We start from the raw sequence: 23,068 nt of genomic DNA on the forward strand, positions 1-23,068 counted from the left end.
ACCACTGGAATCCGTAACCTCAAACAAATTTGAGGAATGTGTAAAACAAATACCTAAAGCAACAAAAAGGAGATAATGAAACCAATTACCTACCCACCTAAACCAATTATCCATGTGTAATGAGTAAAACTAAACCAATTAATTTTGAAACCACTGGAATCCCTGCTAGCTTTTCTCAGAAACATCACCAATGGAGTCTTTTTCGATGACTGATGACATCAACGATTTGGCTAGCTTTTCTCTCAATTTCTTCTTCAGATTTTTTTTTGACCTGAAATAAACTTGAAATGTGTGAAGAGAACAACTTTCAGATCTGAACTAAACCTGAAATAAAGCTCGAGGACGCTGGAAGGAGTCGATCTCTCAGATCTTGACGAAGCTGGTACAAAGCTCATGCTGGAAGGAGTCGACGACAAAGATAGAGAGGACGAGCCATCAGAGGTATAGGTCTGAAAAGCTGCCGCCACCTTATAAAAATACCCAAAAGCCGAGGCTAGTGCCCAAGAAAGAGATCCAGTATTCATCGCCTTCACGAATAGATAGAATGTCAACAACGCCGCAAAAATGGCAACCCCTTCATTATCATACGATCCTGTAACAAATCTAGAAATGTAACCTGGACAAATAGCTATCAAAGCGGTTGCAACAAGCCCAGCACCTGAGTCCCATATTTCTTTCCCGAAAAAGTAAGCAACCTATGTGGTATTTGATGCAAAAAATGGAGCCGTCAAAACACAGACCTCACGAATATGCACTGCAAACTTCAGAAACCGCAGTCCCCAGTAAATAATAGCGGCCGTGACCATAAGTCCAGGATAGAGCGTCCCTCCAATGATTCGACCAAGAGGGTACCAACTCTCAGAATCAAACCAATTCCAGAATTCATAAAAGCCCTTCTGCGTCGAAAAGAGCGTAGTTTGGTAATTGAAGTAGTGATCAAACTCATGGATTATCGACTCATACCGCAGAACACTGAAGAGCCTAGTAATGAAGGCCAAAACATAGACGAGGAAAAGAATTGAGACATGGATCAGAAGCTCCTGTTGCTTGGTCTTGAGCTTAAATGATTTGAAGGACAAACTGTTTAACAGATCGTATTTGGCATTGGAAGTCATTGTTGCAGAATTGGTCGGATTATTCGATCCAGATTTAACAGAACTATTGATAGGCTCGATCTTCCCAACCATGATTGAAGAGATCAATGAAAATGTTAATGATTTAAAGTAGCGATAAGGAAACTGAAATTCGAGTCAACGCTATGAAATTCCCATTGAAGGGTTTTGCGAGTGGATAAATGGAGCAAAACCCTAAAACAACAAAATAGATGGAGAAGATGAAGAACGCCTGCATTCGTGGGTTTTGCGTGGGTTGTGTGTGAGTGAAAGTGTGAGAATGAGAGGAAAAAGAAAATGAGGGGAGAGTGAAGAGGGAAGGAAAAAAAATGGGGGGAAATAGAAAGTATGAAGAAAAATTAAGCGGATCTTTAATGTCGGTTTAAAATCGACATTAAAGGTACACCTACAATGTCAGTTTAAAATCGACATTAAAGATCCACTTTTTATAAAAAAAATAAAACTAACATTGTACATCCGGTTTCATTTTTTTCAATCGACATTAAAACCCAAAATTCTTGTAGTGGTTGTAGTTTTTGTATATTATTTCATTAATGTAGGTGCTCAAAGCGACGAGTTCAAGGTGGACTACGTTATTCTTATGGAGGCAGGAGTATAGTGAGCGAGATTTGGCTAGGTTTATGTCATACGGGATTGATAGGCGTAAATTTTTTTAATTGTTCTTAGAGGGGATGGGGTTGTTGATTGTACAATAGGAAATGTGTTCATATGAGGGTTGATAGTTGTTATACTTTTGAAATTATTCATATGGGGTTTTCCATATTCTTTTAACTTAGAAATACTTTATAAGGTTGTAATATTCACAATGTTAAAGAAGTGAAGTTTTTATAAAGAGATATTGGTGGAAATTTGGTTGATATATAAGATTGAAAATGCATGTATTATTTATTTAATTGGTGAATGTATGTCATAGATATATCAAATGTGGTTGTTGGATCAAAATACAGGAGCAATTATAGATAAAAACGTCAACATTACAATTTTTTTAAAAAAAATCACAAGCAAAATTCTTGACATTTTTTCCTTGTCAAGATTATAGATATTCTTAACATTTTTTCCTTATCAAGAACGCTCATATTTTTGACATTTCAAACATATCAAGTGTCAGTATTTCTTGTCGTTTTTTAAATGTCAAGTGTCACTTTTCTTGACGTTCTTAAAATATCAAGAAAATCGACATTCTTGACATTTGCTTCCTTGATCTTTTTTAAAACGTCAAGAAAAGTGATTCTTGACATTTAAAAAATGTCAAGAAACACTGTTTTGTAGTAGTGTTGATAGACTTCTATCTGCGTCTATCCGTGATAGACATTGGTAGCAATGTTTATAACAACTATAATTAAATTTTGCTATTTGTGTAAATAATTTTCTTTATTTTTCTATTTTTGAAAATCCCTCTAATTATGCTCTAGTGCCATTTTTTTTAAGTCATGTTAATTTTATACTTGAAGAAACTGGGAAGTTCCATAATGGAAGCGAGGATCGGCCAAATTTTTATTTTCATAGAACAAAAATTTTACAGAACATGCAATTATGCATTAATGAAGAATTTACAGCATGCATCTTAAAAAGAGAGAGAGAGAGAAAGGGTTGGGAGAAATACATACCCTTGAAGATACCAATTTCTTCATGACACTAGACATTTCGTAGTCTGGTCTTATATAAACCCCTTTGTATAGTATACACACGCTCACATATCTCCACATGAATGATCGGGATTAGATCATTTGTAGCACTTTACAACAATTGTAACATCTATAGAACGGGTCGTATTCGTAGTGTCACTAGGATAAGGTACTCAACCTAATCCATCTACTACAGACTGTTTAGGTTATCACTTAAACATGATCCACATGTGTATCTCTACATACATGTTTAAGCTACATAAGATAATCTTAAATATTAGTTTATTGGTTCGTGGGTTAATGCTACGTCAAATAAAACATCTCATATTTTATTAAATAAATAAAATGTTTGTATATTACAATTACAAACTATAGGATTCATGAGATTTAGGGTATCAACCCTAATAATACTAGCTCCATATTTGTGTGTTTACTTGTTAATTTTGTAGCATTCATTGAAGTTTTTCCCTTATTTTCCTTTTTTTTTTTCTTTAAGTACATTCATTGAATATTTTCTAACGAAATATTAAAAAGTTTCAACTTCAACATATTAGTAAACTTCGAAATAGTGCCGCTAATAGTTTAATTTATAATCTGATGGTTAAAATTAATGTGGCGGGCTCTAGTTTCGCCCCTAGATCTTGTAATAGGGTTGCCCACAAATTGATGGCAACTCAATTAATTCATTTTTGCTCAAGAAAAATGGCAACTCAAAATTTGGAAATAGAAAAAAATTCAATTTTTATAGGCTCTTGTTGTGTATGATAGACACTTTTTTTTTTTCTTTAGATTGAAAGATGGGATATTCGAGCCATGAATGTCTAGATCGCTAATAAATCATATGTCAATTGAATGTATGATAATATTATTATTTAGCATTATTTTTAGTTTATATTATTATTTAATTTTGATATATTTATGGAGGATGGGTTTGCCTCAAGTTGGGTGGTGAAAGAGAGTGGTTGGTAACAGGGTAAATCATATCTTTTTTCCCGGATTACGCATTCCTAACAACCACATCCAAATAAAACTTTTCTTCTAAGCTATTTTATGGGCTTTCAACCCCAGAGTTCCTGACTTTTAAGATCCATGGGCTTTTGCCCAATATATTGGGCCGGGCTTCCCCGAGCCCTTTTACTAAAGTCCTAGAGAGAGACAGACAGTCAGGAGGACGAAACAAACCTAAATTTAATATATAGTAATCTTCATCAAAGCCTAGTTATTAAGAATTAAATTATTCAAGTATCTAATGGTTTTTCCCTCTTTAATACTTTCCTTATTTTACTTTTCCTCTTATGTTCATCATAACCATTGTTGTGGGTACCCTAAAATCAAGGATAAAAGAGTCAAATTTGGCTTGGTTCACTTTCACCGAGTCTCTAAGATTGGTCCAATAACTCAAACTCCAACATGGTTAGGCCTTAAGGGATGAAACCCTAGCATGTCTAGAAAGAATGTTGGGTCCGTGGCCTCGACCAAGTAACTTTTTCTCTATTTTATAATTCTCTTATTGACTTAGGCATTGAAGTCATTTTTCTTTGTTTTGTAGGTTTTGTCTTTCCAAAAATTACAAATTTACCGTTGATGTCACATGAAGGTCAAATGTCTTTTTCCTTAGCCAAAATTTAGTATCAACAACCATGATCAATGACAAATTAGAATTCTTACAATAATTTTCATGTCTCCTGAATAAAAGAGTTAATTCTTAGCCAAATTTCAAAATTTAGGATAGTATTAAATTTTTTTTTTTTATGTTGTCAAAATTTGGCTTCATTTTTTTAAAAATATTGGTGGAAAGTAGATAACAAAGCAAAGAAACCTAGAAGTCAAATGAGTATTTTATAAGCTTATTTATAAAAACATATGTTAATTTTGAAAGAATATAGAACATATTTTTTATTACATGTTCGAAAATGTCTAGTAGTAGGGTGTAGTCTTCATTCATTGTTTGTCACCAGTGAGAAAACATTTTTAAATATGTGTATGACTTATAAAATAAAATAACATCGGAAAGTTATCTTTTTAAATACAAACTAGTAAGCCTTGTCTTTATTAATATATACCCCCATTCCTCCAATTCTTCAAAACCCATCCATATTCCTTCCATCTTCCTCTAATCTCTGTTGATTGAAATTTGAAATCCCCCATCTGAGAGCAAGAAGGTTCTCTCCCCTGTTCTTAGAGATTTCAACATTGATGATTACATAGGCATGGAGAGTTGTGTCGATTTCAAAAACCCCACCATTACGCCGACCACCACGGCCGCCGGTTGAATTTCACAGTACTCACCCCACTGCTGCTCGCCGGAACTCGAGCTGCCGTCGACAATGGTAGTCGGTCGGAGTAAGTGGAAGAGAGTGCTGGGGTCTTGAAAGGGGAAAAGGGGGATGGGGCTGGAACTGATCGTGTGCCAAGCTTAGAGAAGGATGGGAATGATGAGTTTTTATAGAGGGGTATTTTGAATATAAACTCGGGACTAAAATGACTAATTTGAAATATCGGGAACTAAATGCCCATATTCTTATGAATTCAAAGATCAAAAGAGTCATTACGTAGAATGAGTATGTATTATTATGCCACTAGAATTTTTTCTAATATGTTTCTAATGTAAACCTCCACAAAGCTACTCTTAATTAGAAACACTAAGAGGGCGTTTGAGCAGTTAGTTATTATAGTCTTAGTTTATTATAGTTGGGTTATCCTTGTTTGTGTTTGAGGTATAAATTATTTTAGTTTAAGAAGGAAATGGTAAACATTATAATAAAGAATAGAAAAATGATGTATATACAATAGTAAAGACGATAGTAAATGAGGTTTTGAAATAGTATTTACTTTAGCAAGAGGTGGTTATTATAGTTTTAGGATAATCCTCGTCTCAAACGTCCCATGAGGGGTTATTTGGTAGGCTAGAATATAAACAAAATTAATAAGAATCAAATGAGTATTGGAATGCGTGAAGAATCAAGAACAGAAGAGAAATAGAATCATGAAATATGAAAACGATAGGAAATGAGGTTGATTGAAAACGGTAGAAACGAAATGAATTTTGTATTACAAATCGGACTCAAAACGCTTAATCTAAACATGAGTTTTTTATTACATTATATTACAAACTCATTCTATTACACCCTACACAACTGATAAATAAGTTAATGCAAATAGCTATTTTCTTATATATAGGAGGGTGTTGATTTTTTGTTGATTTTTGTCCCTCATTATTTGACATTATCAAATCTTGACCAATTCAGCACTATTATAATTATTTTTAATTTATTTTTTTTAAAAAAAAAAAAAAGAAAAAGAAGAAAAGAAAACTTCTACGATGGTCGTTATTAGATTCCAAGTCATACAAAATGCCAACGAATACAGGTACATGCATGAACCATTTTTTTCATTTACATAAATTCTTTTTATGTAACTTATAAAAATTAACATTTCAAATTTGAAGTATTGTATATTCTCTTTATAATTTATATGATGAATCAGCCAGCATTCTTTTAATATAGACAAAATACAAAATTAAAGAATTAAAGTAATCAATTTTTCCCCCTTTTTCCCATGTAAACAAAATACAAAATAAAGCGAAATTATCGGAAATGGTGGCTACTTTTTTTAATGGTCAATTATATTCTTAGATAATATATTTTCATTTTTTCCTTTCATACATCCAAATTATGATTAAAAAAGATTAAATATGGTCTAATAGTTATATTCATAGTATTTTTTTTAATACTTTAAGTTATTTCCTATAAGTAAATCTTCTTTAAAATTTGAACTTATAAACGATTAAAAAATAGGCGATCTATCAATAATTTTATTAGTGTGTAATTCACTCTCTCTATGATAAGTTTTTGAGATATAGAGAGAAATATTAGAGATCCATATTAGGGTTTCTCAACCTTACCATGAGATGAAAGCATACTTAAATACAAAACCTAAAATAAACCCCCCAGTGGACTTTAACAATAAACTTAACTAAATAACATCTAATAATATAGCGTACAACTATTGCATTTAATTCTAAATACTTTGACACTTTATAATGTGTGTAAAAGAAAAAGAAAAAAAGTACAATTTGAAATTTAGTAAGTAACATTCTGGATCTACATGTTAATCTATCTCTAACTCTAAATCTTCCATTGTAATAACATTTTTCATCTTTATAATAGTTGTATTATAATTTAATCTCCATACTTTAAATAATTTGTTGTGTGTATAATCTTCCATACTTTAAATAACAGTTGTATTATATTCATACGCTTTATAGGTCTTGTCCAAGTTGTTGAATAAACCTCCTATATGGTTTAGGTTTCATGATTGGTGTGAGCGTGTAGGCCTGACTCATTTGATTTTTGCAGACGATTTGATGATTTTCTGTGCAGAGATTCTTTGGAGTTTGTGAGACAGGTCTTAGCAGATTTTGCAGGGCTGTCTAGGTTAGTTGCAAATGTTGGGAAGAGTTCCATATTTGTTGCGGGTGTAGAGTCTGGTGAGGCAGAGGAACTAGCTGTGTTTATAGGTTTCTCTCTTGGTTTGCTACCTGTTAGCTATCTGGGATTACCTTTATTGGTTGGTCAGTTAAGGGTTGTGGATTATGCACCTTTGATACAGAGGATTACAGCTCGTATTAGAAGCTGGGCAGAGCGGTCCCTCTCCTTTGCTGGGAGGTTACAGCTTGTTAGGTCTGTTTTCAGTCCTTTTAGGTGTTTTGGTTAGCTTTTTCGTGTTGTCTGCGTGTGTAACTCATAAGGTTGATCGTCTGTTATGTAGTTATTTATAGAAGGGAGTGCAGTGAGTTGGGGTGGTGCACGGGTGGCGTGGGATGAGGTGTGCTTGTCGTTGGGAGAGGGAGGGGGGGTTGAGTGTGAACCATGTGGCCTCATGGAACCAGACTGCTATTATGAAGCTGCTCTGGCTTCTCTTAATTAAATTGGAATCATTATGAGTGGTGTGGGTGGAGGCGTATGTTTCGCGTGGGCAGTCTTTGTGGGTTGTTCGAAGTGAGGTTGGGAGGTCTTGGTGCTTGAGGGTTATCTTGCGAAGTAGAGATAGATTCAAGCATCTGGTTCGTTTGATGGTCGGCGATGGACAGTCTTGTTTTGTTTGATGAGATCCTTGGCTGCCGGGAGGTGCGATTTTGGATTCATATGGGTCTACGGTGGTTTATGATGCAGGAAGTAGTTTGGAGGCGAGGTTGTCGGAGTTCATGGATGGTGAGGGAGGTTGGAGGTGGCCTACAGTGTCTTGAGAGTTACTTGAGATCTGGATCTTATTCAGGCAGTGGGGCCTAGGGTGATGGGGAAGGATTATTGGATTTAGGTGCTAGATGCTAGTGGTCGGTTTTCTATCGATAGTGCATGGAAGAGTTTGCGTCCTCGTCATCCTAGGGTGTCTTGAGCTGGTATTTTGTGGGCGGGGGTGGTATTCCGCGCCACTCATTCTGTGCGTGATTAGCTGTGAGGGACAAGTTGGGTACGCGGGATTGGTTGAGGAGTTGGGATGTGTTGTCAGAAGGAGGGGGTGTCTTTTATGTGGAAGAGGTGTGGAGTTACGGGATCATTTATTTTTTAAGTGTGGGTTTGGGAGAGAGGTGTGGTCTAGTGTGTTGCGTAAGTTGGGTTCGTCTCATTGGGTGGCGGGTTGGGATGTCGAGTTAAGTTGGTTGTGCCGAGTGGGGTCGGGTAAGGGGTGCATAGTAAGTTGTTCCATGTATTCTGGTGTGATTCCATCTACTACATCTGATAGGAGTGTAACCGGTGGCTGCATGGAGGTCAACTGAGATCAGTGTCTACCATGTTTCACCTTATGGTTCGTGCTCGAGCTACTTCTTGGCAGGTTGATCTTCTTGGTCTTATCTAGTGTGTTTACGGTTGTTTCTTCTTTTTGAACTTGCTGTTGTTCTTTGTTTTGTTATTGTCCCTAGTTTGTGGGGTTTTGGTTTCTTTTCTCTGACTTTCTCCAAGGTGGTTTGGGGGTTTTGCGTTTATGTTTTGGTTTTGTTCTGGTCTTATCTTGTTGGATTTGTTTTGGTTTTGTTACCCTGTCTTTGCTTGTGCTTTGTTGCTTTGATGTCTTGATCCCAGGCCATGGGATCCCCTTGTTGTTGTATAATAATATCACCTACTCTAAAAAAAAAATAAACAGAGATATTTAAATCTCAAATATTTAAGAATATGTTCGGTAGAGAATTTGAAAACATAAATTTGAAAACTAGGGATTCAATAAAAATATTTCGTGTTTTCATATACGTGTTTGGTAGCAGATTCAAAAACTGGTTTCTAATTTAAATAATTGTTTAAACTATGATTGAAAATATATTCGTAAATCATAAGACTTGGAGTTATCCACAAAATATTAATTGACAATAAATTATGATTAATTTATTTATGACATTTTTTATGTTAAATTTTTTTGTATAATTATTATTCTGTAATACTATATAATTTATAATATATTTACATAATGCATATTTTATTTATCAAATAATGAATTAAGTTTATAGCATGACATATTGTAATTTTAAATGTTTTTTTTTATCTTTATTGAATATAATTCTACACCTTAAAATTTAAAATTCAAAATCTAGATACAATGAAAACATAAAAATGTTGTTCTTATAATTTCTATAGTTTGAATTATAGAATCCGGAAACAGTTTTCAAAAACAAAATCCAAATTATCTGCGAACTGAAAACATAAAACAAAATATGGATTATCCACCCAATCGGCCTTGACCCACGAACCATGCTTAATTTGGGTAAAAAAAAAACAATAATATATAAATAAATAATTTTTTCCCCGTTTGGAATCTGTTAATTGTGAAGAACTAAGAAGAACATATAAATCCATCCATAAGCTTCCAAGAAACAAAAACACAAAAGTTTGAAAAATATTTATAAAAATTGATTCACGGGACATCTTTAATTAATCCCATTAATTTATGCTTCATAGTTGAAAATCTCTCTCTTTTCCCCTTAATTTAAATAGCTTCGTTTAAGTTTAAGAAAATGCAAAACACAAATAATGAAAATTCTAATTTCCTCAACATTTTATGCACTTCTTCTCCTTTCTTCACCCATCAATGCTCAACAGAGTTACACACCGCACAGCTGCAGCGGCGGCGGGGGCGCCGACGACAATGAACAGACCGGACTCTACTCCTGCAACGGCGGACCAACCTCCTGCCGGGCCTTTCTCATCTTCAAATCCAAACCCCCTTATGATTCCGTACCTTCCATTTCCAATCTCACTTCATCAGACCCAAATCAAATCGCCGTAGCCAATAACGTCACCGTCTTCTCTTCTTTCCCTCTGAACACACCCGTCATCGTTCCGCTTCACTGTTCTTGCGTCGCCCGATTTTACCAGGCCAATGCGTCCTTCGTTCTAGCGCAATCTCATACCTATTACATTGCGGCAACTGAGGTTTACCAGGGCTCTGTATCTTGCGCAGCTCTTAAATTCGCAAATGGGTTTGAAGAATGGGATCTCCGCCCTGGTATGACATTGCTTGTGCCGCTCAGATGCGCTTGCCCCACCAGCAACCAGGCCGGCATTGGGGTCAGGTTTTTAGCTACTTATTTGGTTGCTAATGGCGAAAGGGTTTCTGAAATTGGGGATAGATTCAATGTGAGTAAGAAGAGTGTTCTTGAAGCAAATGGATTTAGTGAAGAAGATGATCCAAATCTATCTCCATTTTCGACCATTTTAGTTCCATTGTCAACTGAACCATCAAGTTCACAAATTAGATTACCATCCTCTTCTACTGCTAATTGGCAGGAAAATGAATCAACAAGAAACATTTGCGTCGATATCGCGAAAGGCACTGGTTTCTTCTTGTTAGTCGTTGCTGTTGTTGGTTGTGCAGTCTTTCTCATTTACAAAACCAGAGCAAAGGGGATGGTTTCTAAGAATGACAAGAACATTATCAGGAAATGGACACCACCCGTGGACCTTCGAGTCGAAATTGCAAGCATGGACCGTGTCATGAAAGTGTTCGGGATAGACGAGATCATGAAAGCCACAAGAAGATTCAGTCCAAAGAACAGAGTAAATGGGTCCGTATTCAGGGGAACTTTTGGCAAGAAGATGAAACTGGCAGTGAAAAGAACCAGAATGAATGCCATTAAAGAAGTTAACATGCTGAAGAAACTCTACCATTTCAATCTAGTGAAGCTTGAGGGTGTTTGTGAAAACCATGGTCGTTTTTACCTTCTTTTTGAGTTCGTGGAAAATGGGTCGCTAAGAGAATGGCTCAACAGAGGCAACAGAAAAGAGAGACAGAGCTGGAGGAAGAGGATACAAATTGCTATTGACGTTGCTAATGGACTTCACTATCTTCACAGCTTCACAGAGCCTGCCTATGTTCATAACAACGTCAACACCAGCAATATTCTTCTCAACAGCAATTTAAGAGCCAAAGTTTCTAACTTTAGTCTGGCAAGAGTAACAGAAAGAGCCACAGCAGCCTGTGTCTTGACCACAAATGTTGTGGGGGCAAAGGGCTACATGGCTCCAGAATACAGGGAGGCAGGGGTTGTAACTCCAAAGATTGATGTCTATGCTTTTGGAGTGGTGGTTTTGGAGCTTGTTACTGGAAAAGAGGCCGTTTGTATGGAAGGGGGAAGACAGGTACTACTTTCTGCAACAATGATTCCCAACAATGAAGAAAATATAGAAGCTCGACTAGCCCGGTTTATCGATTCCAACATTAAAGAAACAGGGAAGATGGAGTTTGCTACACTGATGGTTAAGCTAAGTGCAGCCTGCTTGAACCAAGAACCAGAACTGCGACCGAGCATGGGGGAGGTAGTGTCAACTCTATTAAAGATTCAGGTTCATTTACAGAAGCTACAACCATTACCATTGTTGTATGGCGAGCATCATCAATATGAAGAAAGAACTGAGGCAGAGACAAATGTGGAATTATAAGCATTAAATTAAATGAATCTAATTAACTTAATCTACACAAAGGGGATCCTTCTATGAAATTTGGCCTTAGCTGTAAATATGGAAGGCCAAGAAAAGAACTGAATTAAGAAATTAAAAGAATTGCTATCGATTTAAGGGTACAAGATCTCCAGTTTCAATAAGGAAAGGTCCCAGTCATTTGAATATGATCAAGGGTACTCCGAAGACCGTATTTATGCACAGCCATCTGCCCAGCTCTGAATCCATCTCCATACACTGGAGACATGTCCGACTCTATCTGGTGTTTAAAGAACTCCCCAAGTTTTCTTTCAAATTTAGACATGGTTTTTCTTCTTGATGATGATGTGGGACCAGCGGAGTATGAGGTCGAGGCGACATCGTTGTAATCTTGGCAAGACATGAGCTCGGTACTCAACCACATGTGTGCTAGAACTTGACAGATGCCTTCTTCAACGTCTTGACTGAGAGTTCGAAAACCTTTAAAAACCATGGCATGATTGTCAGGATATCAAATAGAACAGGGACGTAGAGTGTGTTAAGGCATTTTTGGTCTACTACAAATGAAGTAAAACGCACCTTTAAGACGCAACCATGCATGCATCATCTCATGAGCCAAAATCGACCCAGTAAGCAACCTGTGTACGTCGAGAATCTCGGTTACACAAGATACACAAGTACTAATATTACCATAATGTCGTACTCTTATTTAGACATTCTCCTCAAGAATTTTAACAATTCCATTGAAATATGGATAGAAATAACGTACTCTTAAGGTGGTTGGATTAGAATGAGGATGGAGGGCATCGAGATTAACATATTTAATGCTTAAAATTTGTTCAACAAATAAGCAAAACTAAAAAACTGAAATTGAGATTATTACATACCTAGGAAGACCAAACAGAATGAGAATTGCAGTGACCTCACAATGACGTGTTAATTTGTAGGGCTCCGACATCGTGCCCGATACTCGATTTCCCCTTTCATATCTAGGCCGCCTTAAAACCTGTGAGTTTTTAGATGAGTTAAATCTCTGGTTTTTTTGTGCAAGGGAATATTATGCCTTTGGGCTTTGATCAATGAACAACCTGATTCATAGCCCAAAAAATGGAGGAATGGAAATGGAGAGAAGAAATTCTTACGGTGCTAATGGTTTGTTCCTCCGAAAGACACAGTCCTCTTGTCTCGGGGATATGATAGTGGCCCTAACAAGGACGAGCAAAATCAACACAGATTCATAGTAGTGCTTCAACACTGCTTTGCAATTAACAAATGAACAGACAGACAACATCAAACATTACAGCTGAGAAAGGGTTGTTTAGTTACATGTTTTTCTCCCTCTCTTGCTTCGTTTAGTGCTTGCCTTTCGACCAAAAGCAATGGAACGTCCTGCTCTACTTTCATATTCAAACCATCATAAAATTCCTGTATGTCGCGATAAAGAGGTTGGCATTCTTTCGTGTCCATGATTGTAGAGTCGAGACACTCGAGGCAAAGCTTTCGACCATCATGAAGGGGGATATACTTGACCTCTTGGGGCTGGTACATACAAAGCATCCAACATTTGGTCAAGAATTCATGAAAATCGAGATTTTCTTCACGAACTTACAACATGTTCGAGAGGATTTTGAAATGATTAAAATCACTTTTGACATGTTCAAAATTACTATAAATTATTATTTAAAATCAATTTTGATGGTATTAAAATGAAATATTAAATTGATTTGAATTCATAAATGACGTTTCGTGACAAAGGTAAACATAATCATTTTCAAATCACTCTCAAATATGCCTTTGGAGAGAGATGCCACTAACCTCCATTCGTTCGCAACTGCAACATCGAGGAGTGCCATCATATTCATGAGACGGACAGTATTTCTGGATCCAGAAAGGGTGTGCCCTATATTCAATAAGACCAGCAGGATTTGTTGGAATCTGTTCATGAGACACATATCCCAAATCCCAACACCAATTGACTATAAGTAGATATTTGAAGAAAAACATACTCTGTATATGTTAATTTCATTCATAGAAACAACGTCACAACTCAATGTTAAACATGATATTTTTCTTTTTCGTGCAATGACAATAGAAATCTCTCCAAATTTGACTAAAATACGCAATCGTCAACATGTAGAATGTTCGCTCTTTTCCCAGACAACCTCATGAAATCAGAAAGGCAGTATATGAAAGCACCTCAGTTAAAAGTTAGAGATTATGGACCGGAAAAAGTACTTACAAAATGCTTGCAAACATCACATTTTGGGTGATAATTCTCCTTGTAGCAAGATTTATGGTATGGAAAATTCCCAGAAGTAGAAAACTATAAGGAAGGGCCATGTCTTGTCAGCTAGAGCCAAGAAAAATACTATTGACTCTGGAATGATCTAAAAAATATTGTTCACCTCATAGTCTGAAATTGGGAGGTTGCAAGCGCGACATCGGAAACATTCTGGATGCCAAAATGCATTGAGGCAGTTCAAGTAACGTCCATAGCCAATCTCATTATAGCAGCCAGCACATATCCTAACAAGATTCAAGACTTCGTTAGAATTTTTTTTTTTTCTTGTTAATTGATATCATCTTTGGCAGTTTTCTTAGCAATTAAATAGACTCAAAAGCAGAAAACGTTCAAAAAAGAACAAATAGAAACACGGATAAGAGCTTCTTGCCAGAGATGGAAATGATTACTATTGTACACAGCGGTTTCAACATGTAATTTAATGTGGTCCATTAAGTGAACAGTAGTACCTGGAACCAAATTGATATTGAGGTAGATAAGGTTGATACATGTTTCCGCTTGTATATTGTGGAGGGGACTCCAAATTGAGGCTTTCTTGTACTGCTTTGGCAAGAAGTTCATCTTCTTCCAATTGATAATCACGATCTATCAAAAGTTTCAATAACTTATGTATAAGTTCCTACTTATAACAAATAATTAAGGAACACATACAAAACATCTATATTTGAACATATGAATACTTGAGAAGTTAAATGTCATTTGACCATGATACCATAAAACACTTCACAGTGTATCATAATATTTCAGATATTCATTGTCTATTCAGAAATTGTGATGCAAATTGTCTTGGAAACAACCTAGAACATGAGTACTACTTGAAATATCAAGCTCCCACATAGTGCATCCTCTATTCTCTGGTAAATTAGATTCAGGAACATGAATAATAGTTTCTGTTAAAATGTAAGATGGCAGTTGGGAATAGCAATTGGAGAAAGATTTGACAGCCGCTTCACTCACCAATCACACTATTTGCCTTCTGACTTTCTTCTACAAGAGAAATTGCTATTGCACGATCAATGTCTTCATTCTCATTCTCCGACCATAAACCCTGTTTTCAAGTTCCCACCACAGTATGTTAAAATGGTGAAGTAATAAGATCGAAGCTTTAATCCAACTTATAAGTTTCAACATTGAAACTAATGGTTTCACATATTACTGGTTAAACGATCAATTGATGTTTTATTAATGTGGAAACTAAAAATAACAATAAAAAAGTGATGACTGCAAGTAGCGTTCGCTTCACCTCTGAAGTCGAGGGCAGATGAGAATTTGGATCCTCCTCATAGTTTGTTTGGTAATTCTTTTCAGTTATTCTATGGCCAGATCCAACTTTTAAAATTTTGCTTAGCCAACCCATGGTGTTTAGTCTTATCTGCCCATGATCAATGAAAAAATTTACCTGGGAAAAACCGGAGCCCAATAAAATGATGAAAGGGAAGTACGTAAATACAGTCAGATCATTCAATACATCCCTCTCAAAACTGTAAGTTTTAGCTTTACAACAATCCTCAAAAGATTGAATATAAGCAATGGTTTAATTATTATATACCAAGACTCTAATACATATGAAGCAAAAGGGAAAGATGAAACAAAGAACACAAGGATTAAATTCTTTCTAAACCTTAAGCATAGGGAAAGACCAATGTCTAACATACTTGAAGATCATTAGAAGCAATACACAATTGAAAAGAAACACCAATGGCCCAAACAAACAGCATCCTATCATCTAAACATTTTCATCCATAGTCGTAGAAACATCCGATAATCTTAAGCACCCAATCAGTACAACCATTTAAACCAATATGAAATTTAAACAAGAACAAGATATAGCCATTAATTCTTCTGCCCTAAAAGAATTCTCCAGAAAAGAAAAGTTTTAACATCTAAAGACAATACAACATCCCTAAACAGCATCTGTAATTAGAGAGAGATTCTTCCAGCTCAACTAAGGTTCAAATTCAATTAGTTTCAGATGAACGTAACAGGAAGAGAATAAAATAGTGGATTCAGCAACTCACCTCCAGAAATCAATCAAGAAGGTGCACAAATGGTGGAAGTAGCAGAGACCCAGATAAGGAAAAGATCCCAATTCGCTAAAAGAAAGCCAGAATTACGCCGTAATCACAGAAGCCAAACTTTCATTCGTTTTCACCCCCTCCCCTTTTCTCCTACTCTTTGTGAGCGAATAATCTATTCAGGTATGAAAAAAGAGAGCGATATAATTGTTTAATTCAAGTAATTTTGAAAAAGAAAAGCAGCCAAGAGCGTAAAAACAATTGAGAATACAAAGAGAGAAAAGTTCCAAGGCTATTTCTCACATTCATACATCAGCAAATAGAAATACGGCAAAGCAGACACGCAAAAATCGGTTGAGAAGTTGATTTCTAAGAAATTCAAAGTCAAAGAAGCGTATTGTAATCCAAACCCGATAGGGAATGACGAAGAAACATCAAACCCAGTTGGGGAAAATCAAAGATTTCAATGCTTAGAAGACATACAGAACGTGGGGGCCCCTAAAACTCAGCCCAACGACAATAAACCCCAAAAGGGTTCTAAGAGAAGAAAGCGTAAAGGAAGAAAAAGGCATAAAAAAACCATGAAATAATGTATAATTTCTTCCTAGAATGGCGCATATGCTTATTATTACAAGAGGAAAAAGGGGGAAAGATTAAAGAAGAGCGAAGGGGAAGAAGATAAAAAGCGAAAGTGGGAAAGTGGGCAGGTGAAGTGAAAAGATGGATTGATTTCTTCAACAATTGCAAGAGAAGGAAAAATATTACATAACAATTTTCAGAAAGATTTTTAGTAAAAGTGGGGGAAAATGAACCAAGAGGGAGGAAAAAAGTTGAAAGATTCTTAAAGGAAAATGGTGTAGATGATGAAAGATTCGAACCCCATTGCCTCTACAAACAATAAAGTTCCATTCCAAGTCCAAGGATATTAATTAATGATTAAGAAACTTGGAATTCATAAATTTTTTACCGATGGAAAAGAAAATTCATGCCACTGTTGAATCCTTTGACTTTTGTTTTCTTATTGGCAGCCAAATGTTGGACTATTTCAAACTCTTTATAACTTTTTTCCAAACCAAAATTGGAATAAAAAAATATATGTATTTTTTTTTGGTGAATGTATTGATAATTTTTTTTTTTCTCAATGCTGACTATTCCTTGCGTTTTGATGTGAATTTGAACTGAAAATCTAAGTGGGACTAAAAAAAAAAATGAGACTTTTTATGAGTACACAACATTTTCTTTTCTTTTCTTCAATGATTTTTATTTGAAAAAGTTAATTTATGAACAATCAATGAGTATCTTTAAATTTTCATCATTTACACGCTTCAGGATGATTATCATCATTTATAAATTATCAATGCACAAATATATTTCCTTTAAAAAAAAAAAGAGAAAAGAAAAGAAAAGAAAAGTAAAAATTGATTAAGAAAGAAAAGCATAAAAAATCTATGGCTCAAAGATTCTTTTAGTTTAAAGGAATATTTGGAGATTGACTTATTATATTCGACATTAATTATATTTACTTAATTTTAAAGCATGTTATTTGGTTACGTGGCATTTGATTTTTCAATGTCAATAGAGACGGTTTGAAGTAATAATTATTTAAAATTTTGACTTCTTGTCTTTTGAGACTTCTTTTCAAACTTAAACCGAAAACATTTCATTTCAACTCCTCATTTTTTAATTAGTTCGACCCTTTGGTCTTATTTTCTAAAATTATTATTACGCCGCTTTGATTCTGCTGAATTAAATTCTTAAAAAAAGAAAAAAAAAAAAACATTTAAGGCCTAAATTTTTAACCAAATTACATAAACAAAATTAAGTTTCTACTTCTTTTTTTTTTTAAGTTTTAAAATTTAACTACGTTTGTAATCATTTCGCTTTAACAAAGATAAGTTTATAAAAATAACTTTTCATAGTTTTCAAATTTTAACTTAATTTTTAATCCATTGATAAAAAGTAGAAAGAAATTTGAAGATGAAAATAGTGTTTATAGACTTAATTTTCACAGACAACCTTAACTTTTTAGATTTTAAATAACTCCTAAAAGTGACAATGAACCGAATAAATCAATAGATGGAATTAGTATTTTCAAGCTTATTTTTAAAAAATAAAAAACTAATTATTATCAAATAACCATTCAAATTTTCCATTCTAACCCATGAATAAAAATATGTACACAAGAAAAATCCCAAATTCAAAATGCTGTATAATTCTCCAATCATTTAGATTAAAAGATTCTGAACAAGTGGAGTTGATCTGGTAGTTGAAGATATTTACATAAATATGAGCTTCATTCCTTTTTTTAAGACATCAACAAGATATGCTACAGGCTAGCTACTTTCAACTCAATGAGGAAATCTTTTTGAGATCAAGTTATGGTTAACTTCTCAACTTTTGCAGAGCTTACTGCCAAATCCATAATTCAAATCCTATTTTTCCATCACGTCAGAACCAAGAACCTTTTATTTCAAGGCTGAAAAAGACATGGATGAAGAACTTCAATGCCAAGAAAACAATCGATCTAACGAACCTTCAAAATAATTGTTGGCATCAAAACAAACCATCTACATTGTTGTTCCTGCACCATCTGATAGAAGAGATGCTGCAGCTGCTGCAGCAGTAGGAACAACACCTGTAGATATTCCCGGTTTTGACAAATGCAGCAGCCTGTACAAGTAAGAGAGGAAAGCTTGATTTTGTCGCTCTTTATAAATTACAAGCAATAAGCTAAAGACATGCACATTTGGGATATGATTTTTAATTCGAGCTATACCACAAATACAATTCATTATTTGAGCTTTCTAAACCCTACAAATATAGTTACTATTCTGGAGAATAGTAACAATATTTGTAGTGATCACGATGCAAAAGCATCCAGTGACTAGTGACTTATTGCCTGGTCAGTGTTTTTTAAAGCTCAAGGTGCTTGCCGTCCTAGGCTTAAGCTTAAGCATGGGATTTTTTTTTTAATTAGTATATGAAGGAAATTTGTACGATGATTATGAGAGGATAAAATGATTAGAAAGATAAAGCTTTTATTCAAGATGGTAAGAATGTTCTTGCATTTCTTATTCAAAAAGTACAAATTAAAAAGAAAGTAGGAAATCATGTTTGAGGCATTGAGGCGCAAGCCATGAGTGGGATTCATTTAAGGAGACTAGCTTCTTTGAAGTGAGGTGCAAAATGCTGTGCCAAGGCACCTCAGTGAGCTTTTCAAAACACTGGCCCAGGTCAATGCAAAACAATTCAACAACATCCAAATTATGATCTATATTAGTAGATTGTTTCATGTTCAAATGAAGCAAGATGACACACGTACACCTAAAGAGGAATTTCTCAAGTCAATATCAGCAATCCACAGCTCCAGTGTATGAGATAGGTTATTGAATATGTAACAACTGAATTGTTCACTTGCAAAAAAATTTAATCCAAGACAGAGCAATAGAAGTACTTACGGTGCAAGATATTCACAGAAAGTCGACACTGCACCCGCTACTTCAGAATAGTTATCAGAAGTTGCTGGGGCTGTCACTTCAACCAGCTGTATACCAGGTGTAACAGGTACAGCCTCATCAGTTGAATGTAGCTTTAACATCTTATTAACTGATGAAACTGTCACCGTTATGTGGGCACCTCGGTGGAAGCGGAAAGCAAAACCAACTCTCAGCAGCTCATGGTCTAACTTATAGCCAAGTGCATAGAATAGACGAAGTACATTCTTGCTAACTTTGCTTTCTACCATTGTCCTAACCAGAACAGAGAGTTGTTCAGCACCTGCACCTCTTATTGCCCCTCCAATATGTTTAACCGTCCTAAAAACTCATGGGGACAGTTCTGATCAGTTCAATTAGCTCCAAGTCCAAAGTAAATAACACCCCATTACTACAAAAGATCAATTTATACCATGTCGGTTCAGCCTGCTCAAGGTCACATAAAATCCGAATCTCCGAAGCTACAGCACCTAACATCATGCCAAAAGATTACAAAATAAGACATGGTATTATAAAAGCAAACCAGTCTCCAGTTTACTTGGAGAAATGCTACTCGTATCAATCACTCTGTTAAATCACGATTGATCTAAAACTTAAGCTGTTGGGTGAAAGTAAATTTAAATATTGCATCATCTAACACTCCTCGTTTGTGAGTTTAAAATATGTAGAAGTCCCAACAAATGGATATCGATATTAATTGGAGAGGAAATCACATTGAAGGGGTTTGACTACAGGAGCTCTGGACTAGTGCTATGATATCGTGTTAAATCACCGATTGGTCCAAAAGCTTAAGTCAATGAGCGAAGGTAAATTAAAATATTGTATCATCAAACATACTATATTGAAATCATGGGTAAAAAAAACTAAGATAAAAGTACCATCAGATGCTGAGAAAGCAAAATACGAACTAGTAGGATAAAGAAACACATGGATACCTAGGCTAGGTCCACTTTTTAGGCATATTTCATGGAGCCTCAATCTTTCTCTAGGAACGCCGCAGATACCTTGCAGAAGTATCTCAAGGGCTTCGACGTGCTGCACAATCAAACTGTCAATAAAAGTCCAACGCACAAAACTTATCGCCACTGTCAAGAAAGGAATAACCAAGAGAAAAAGTAACCTCCATTGAAAGTGGTAGACAATAACAGATAATAGTCATAAAGAATAGCAGGCACTACCAGAATGCAGGAAGACATCGATGCAGGGGTCAACTATAACATAACTACTTCTTTCAAGATCTTATGAAAACGAAGAATCAAAGGGTTGAGTAGATTTCAAGAATAGATAAATTAAACTTTGTAAAATGAAACAAGGGAAATTTCCGGAGAAGGAAAACCTAGAAGAAAATTAATGAGAAATGAAAAAGGAAAAAGGAACTTGCCTGGGTCTCGATTATGCCCTGAACTACACACTCCATTGTAGTCTAAGCTGCGGCCACTTCGATTTGCTTCAGTTTCAAACCATGGGCATCTAAATTCGCTTCAAATTCCGAGCAGCATCTCCAGTTCCACTGCCTTCAAGTTCAAACTTTAAACCACGAAGAATGGAGGGTTTCTTCGAAATCCTAATCTCGATCTCATAGTCAGAGCAATTTCACGCCTTGAACTGTTTGTTAAGAATTAAGCCCATTAGCCCTCGGGCTGGCCATTGGGCTTTATGGCCCAATTCCTTAGCAGCCTTGTTTTTAGAGAAATTGTATTGAGATTTGAAAATCTTCTATTTTTAGTTTTTAATGAAAAATGTCTTATCGGATTGAATGTGTGTAGCTCTTTAATTCGTTTTTACATTTTTACCCTTCATATTGAATTAGGCTGCATTTGGATCGTAAAAAAAAGTGTTTTTCAAGAATACAATCTTTTTTAAACACTGGATATATTTTTTTCATAAATATTTTGTATACATAATTTTATTTCGTTTGTTCTATACAAAAAAATGTTTATACTTAAATCAAATTACCTTAAATGATTATTCAACACTATGAATTAATTCATAAAGAAACACATATATTTGATTTTTTAAAAAGAAATATATTTTAAATTAATTACATGTTGTCTTGAAATTATCCAACTTTTTTTTAGAAACTTAAAATTATTGAAGTTAAAACTAAACATTAATTTCATTGTTTTAAATTTTTTTTGGACAATTCAATTTTAGAAGCACAAAAATCTTAAAATGTAAACACATAATCATAAAAAATATAATTGATCTCCAACAACAAAACATAAATAATAATAATTGATGCGTTTTGTTATTGCGATGAAATAATGGAGTAGAATGCGAAGGTGGAGTATGCGTTGTGCATGCAAGTTTTCTCAGCAAGACCCAAGTATAAATCCTACTGAGTTTCCTGGTAAGCCCAGGGTCGAACACAGAGACTAAGGAAACATAATGCGATGGTAATTTTTTATTACTTTGCGGTAACAAATAAAACAATGCGTTGGTAGGTTGGTTGCTTAAAGTGTAAAGTTTATGCGGCGAAGTTGAGAAAAGAGTTAATAATACAAAAGATGCTATGAGTATGCAGGGGAACGAGTTGAGAAGGGATTTAACTAACACTTCCTAGGATTGTGTTCATGTTATGCGATCATGCTATATACATACAACAACAAGTCATCTCTCAATGCAAATGCTACGACTTCTAATTTTAGAACGCATGCGATGTATGTGATGATGTCTATAGGACTTACATCTAAGCCTCTATTCCTATCTATGCGATGATGAATGGCACGCACATACACAAGGCGACCACATACTACCATATCCTATCTTTACGGTGCATGCAATGCATGTTGGCAAACAGAGCTTATCTCTAAGTCTCTATCTCTTGCTTATGTAGATCTAATATTGCTTTCTCAAGTCTAGATTCTAACTTAGCTCTCTCAAGTCTTAGGTTCTTTCTTTAGACTCTCTCTCGAGTAGCTCTAAAGGGGTGATGGACGCAACATAAGACAAGATGATCGCATGCAATGAAGATCCTAGGTCATGTTAGCTAAGTACTTCTCAAACCATTCGACAGTTTTAGCTACTCATGTGTATTTTAAAGAGAGTGAACAGATGTAGAAATGCAAGTTCCATTCTAAATATGAAATTGAAGTACAAAATGACAATGTGAAATAAAGATAAAGAGCCTGGAAGCAATTTCTTGCTTCCCAAGGCTTTTACACTGTTCTTCTCTACTTAGCTCAAAAGATATTTCTGCTCTCGCAAGAGTCAGCCCTCTCTCTGGTTTCCACGCTCACTGGCACTCTTTCGAGCTGACCAGGACAATCTCCCTGCATCTTTTCCCTTTTCTCGCTTCCGCCTTCTAAGTATAAGAAACTAAGAACAAGGCTAACTATCGTCTATATGGTGAACTCTCTAAACTGAGCGAACTCTTTCAATGAAGGTGGCCTTCGGTATTTATAGAGCTTCAAGGTGAAGAACTTTTTCTCTCGAATGATTACACTGATGGGATGTCAATAATTCTCTATCTGATGCGCCGAATATTTGTCACCGAAAAGTTGAGTGTACTTGCTATAGTGTGTCGTTAACGATTTGTCAACTTAATTCGGAATCGACCGTCATCAGCTTTC

At 35.3% G+C, this 23,068-nt stretch overlaps 3 protein-coding genes across 6 annotated transcripts in view; 1 reads left to right on the plus strand and 2 right to left on the minus strand.

Annotated features, from left to right (window-relative positions):
- The first annotated feature begins 9,702 nt into the window (after positions 1 to 9,702).
- Positions 9,703 to 11,721, plus strand: LOC120076252 (protein LYK5-like). The gene has a single exon (XM_039030019.1). The coding sequence runs from the start codon at positions 9,781 to 9,783 to the stop codon at positions 11,686 to 11,688; it is 1,908 nt and encodes a 635-aa protein (XP_038885947.1). The 5' UTR covers positions 9,703 to 9,780; the 3' UTR covers positions 11,689 to 11,721.
- LOC120076253 (protein DA1-like) lies at positions 11,699 to 16,881 on the minus strand. 3 transcript variants are annotated; one of them, XM_039030021.1, is made up of 13 exons: positions 16,314 to 16,881; positions 16,006 to 16,177; positions 15,231 to 15,386; positions 14,945 to 15,035; positions 14,437 to 14,572; positions 14,091 to 14,211; positions 13,925 to 14,008; positions 13,501 to 13,620; positions 13,012 to 13,224; positions 12,828 to 12,890; positions 12,573 to 12,691; positions 12,265 to 12,323; positions 11,699 to 12,165 (listed from the first exon to the last, which is right to left on the minus strand). In XM_039030021.1, the coding sequence occupies exons 3-13, from the start codon at positions 15,342 to 15,344 to the stop codon at positions 11,843 to 11,845; spliced, it is 1,443 nt and encodes a 480-aa protein (XP_038885949.1). In that variant the 5' UTR covers positions 15,345 to 15,386; positions 16,006 to 16,177; positions 16,314 to 16,881; the 3' UTR covers positions 11,699 to 11,842. The 3 variants fall into 3 exon arrangements, with proteins under 3 accessions (XP_038885949.1, XP_038885948.1, XP_038885950.1); XM_039030020.1 differs by having other exon boundaries at positions 16,306 to 16,881; XM_039030022.1 differs by having other exon boundaries at positions 15,231 to 15,359; positions 16,006 to 16,881.
- A 1,310-nt stretch (positions 16,882 to 18,191) lies between these two features.
- LOC120075698 (mediator of RNA polymerase II transcription subunit 18) overlaps positions 18,192 to 23,068 on the minus strand; it is a 21,623-nt gene continuing 16,746 nt past the window's right edge. For both annotated transcript variants that reach the window (XM_039029316.1, XM_039029317.1), the window contains exons 2-6: positions 20,878 to 21,101; positions 20,432 to 20,531; positions 19,909 to 19,966; positions 19,461 to 19,817; positions 18,192 to 18,672 (exon numbers count right to left, since the gene is read on the minus strand). In XM_039029316.1, coding sequence (XP_038885244.1) covers positions 18,570 to 18,672; positions 19,461 to 19,817; positions 19,909 to 19,966; positions 20,432 to 20,531; positions 20,878 to 20,913 — 654 coding nt within the window. In that variant the 5' untranslated portion in view covers positions 20,914 to 21,101 and the 3' untranslated portion in view covers positions 18,192 to 18,569. The remainder of the gene's footprint in view (positions 18,673 to 19,460; positions 19,818 to 19,908; positions 19,967 to 20,431; positions 20,532 to 20,877; positions 21,102 to 23,068) is intronic.

The sequence above is a fragment of the Benincasa hispida genome, chromosome 4 (assembly GCF_009727055.1).
Source record: "Benincasa hispida cultivar B227 chromosome 4, ASM972705v1, whole genome shotgun sequence".
Lineage (NCBI taxonomy): Eukaryota > Viridiplantae > Streptophyta > Magnoliopsida > Cucurbitales > Cucurbitaceae > Benincasa > Benincasa hispida.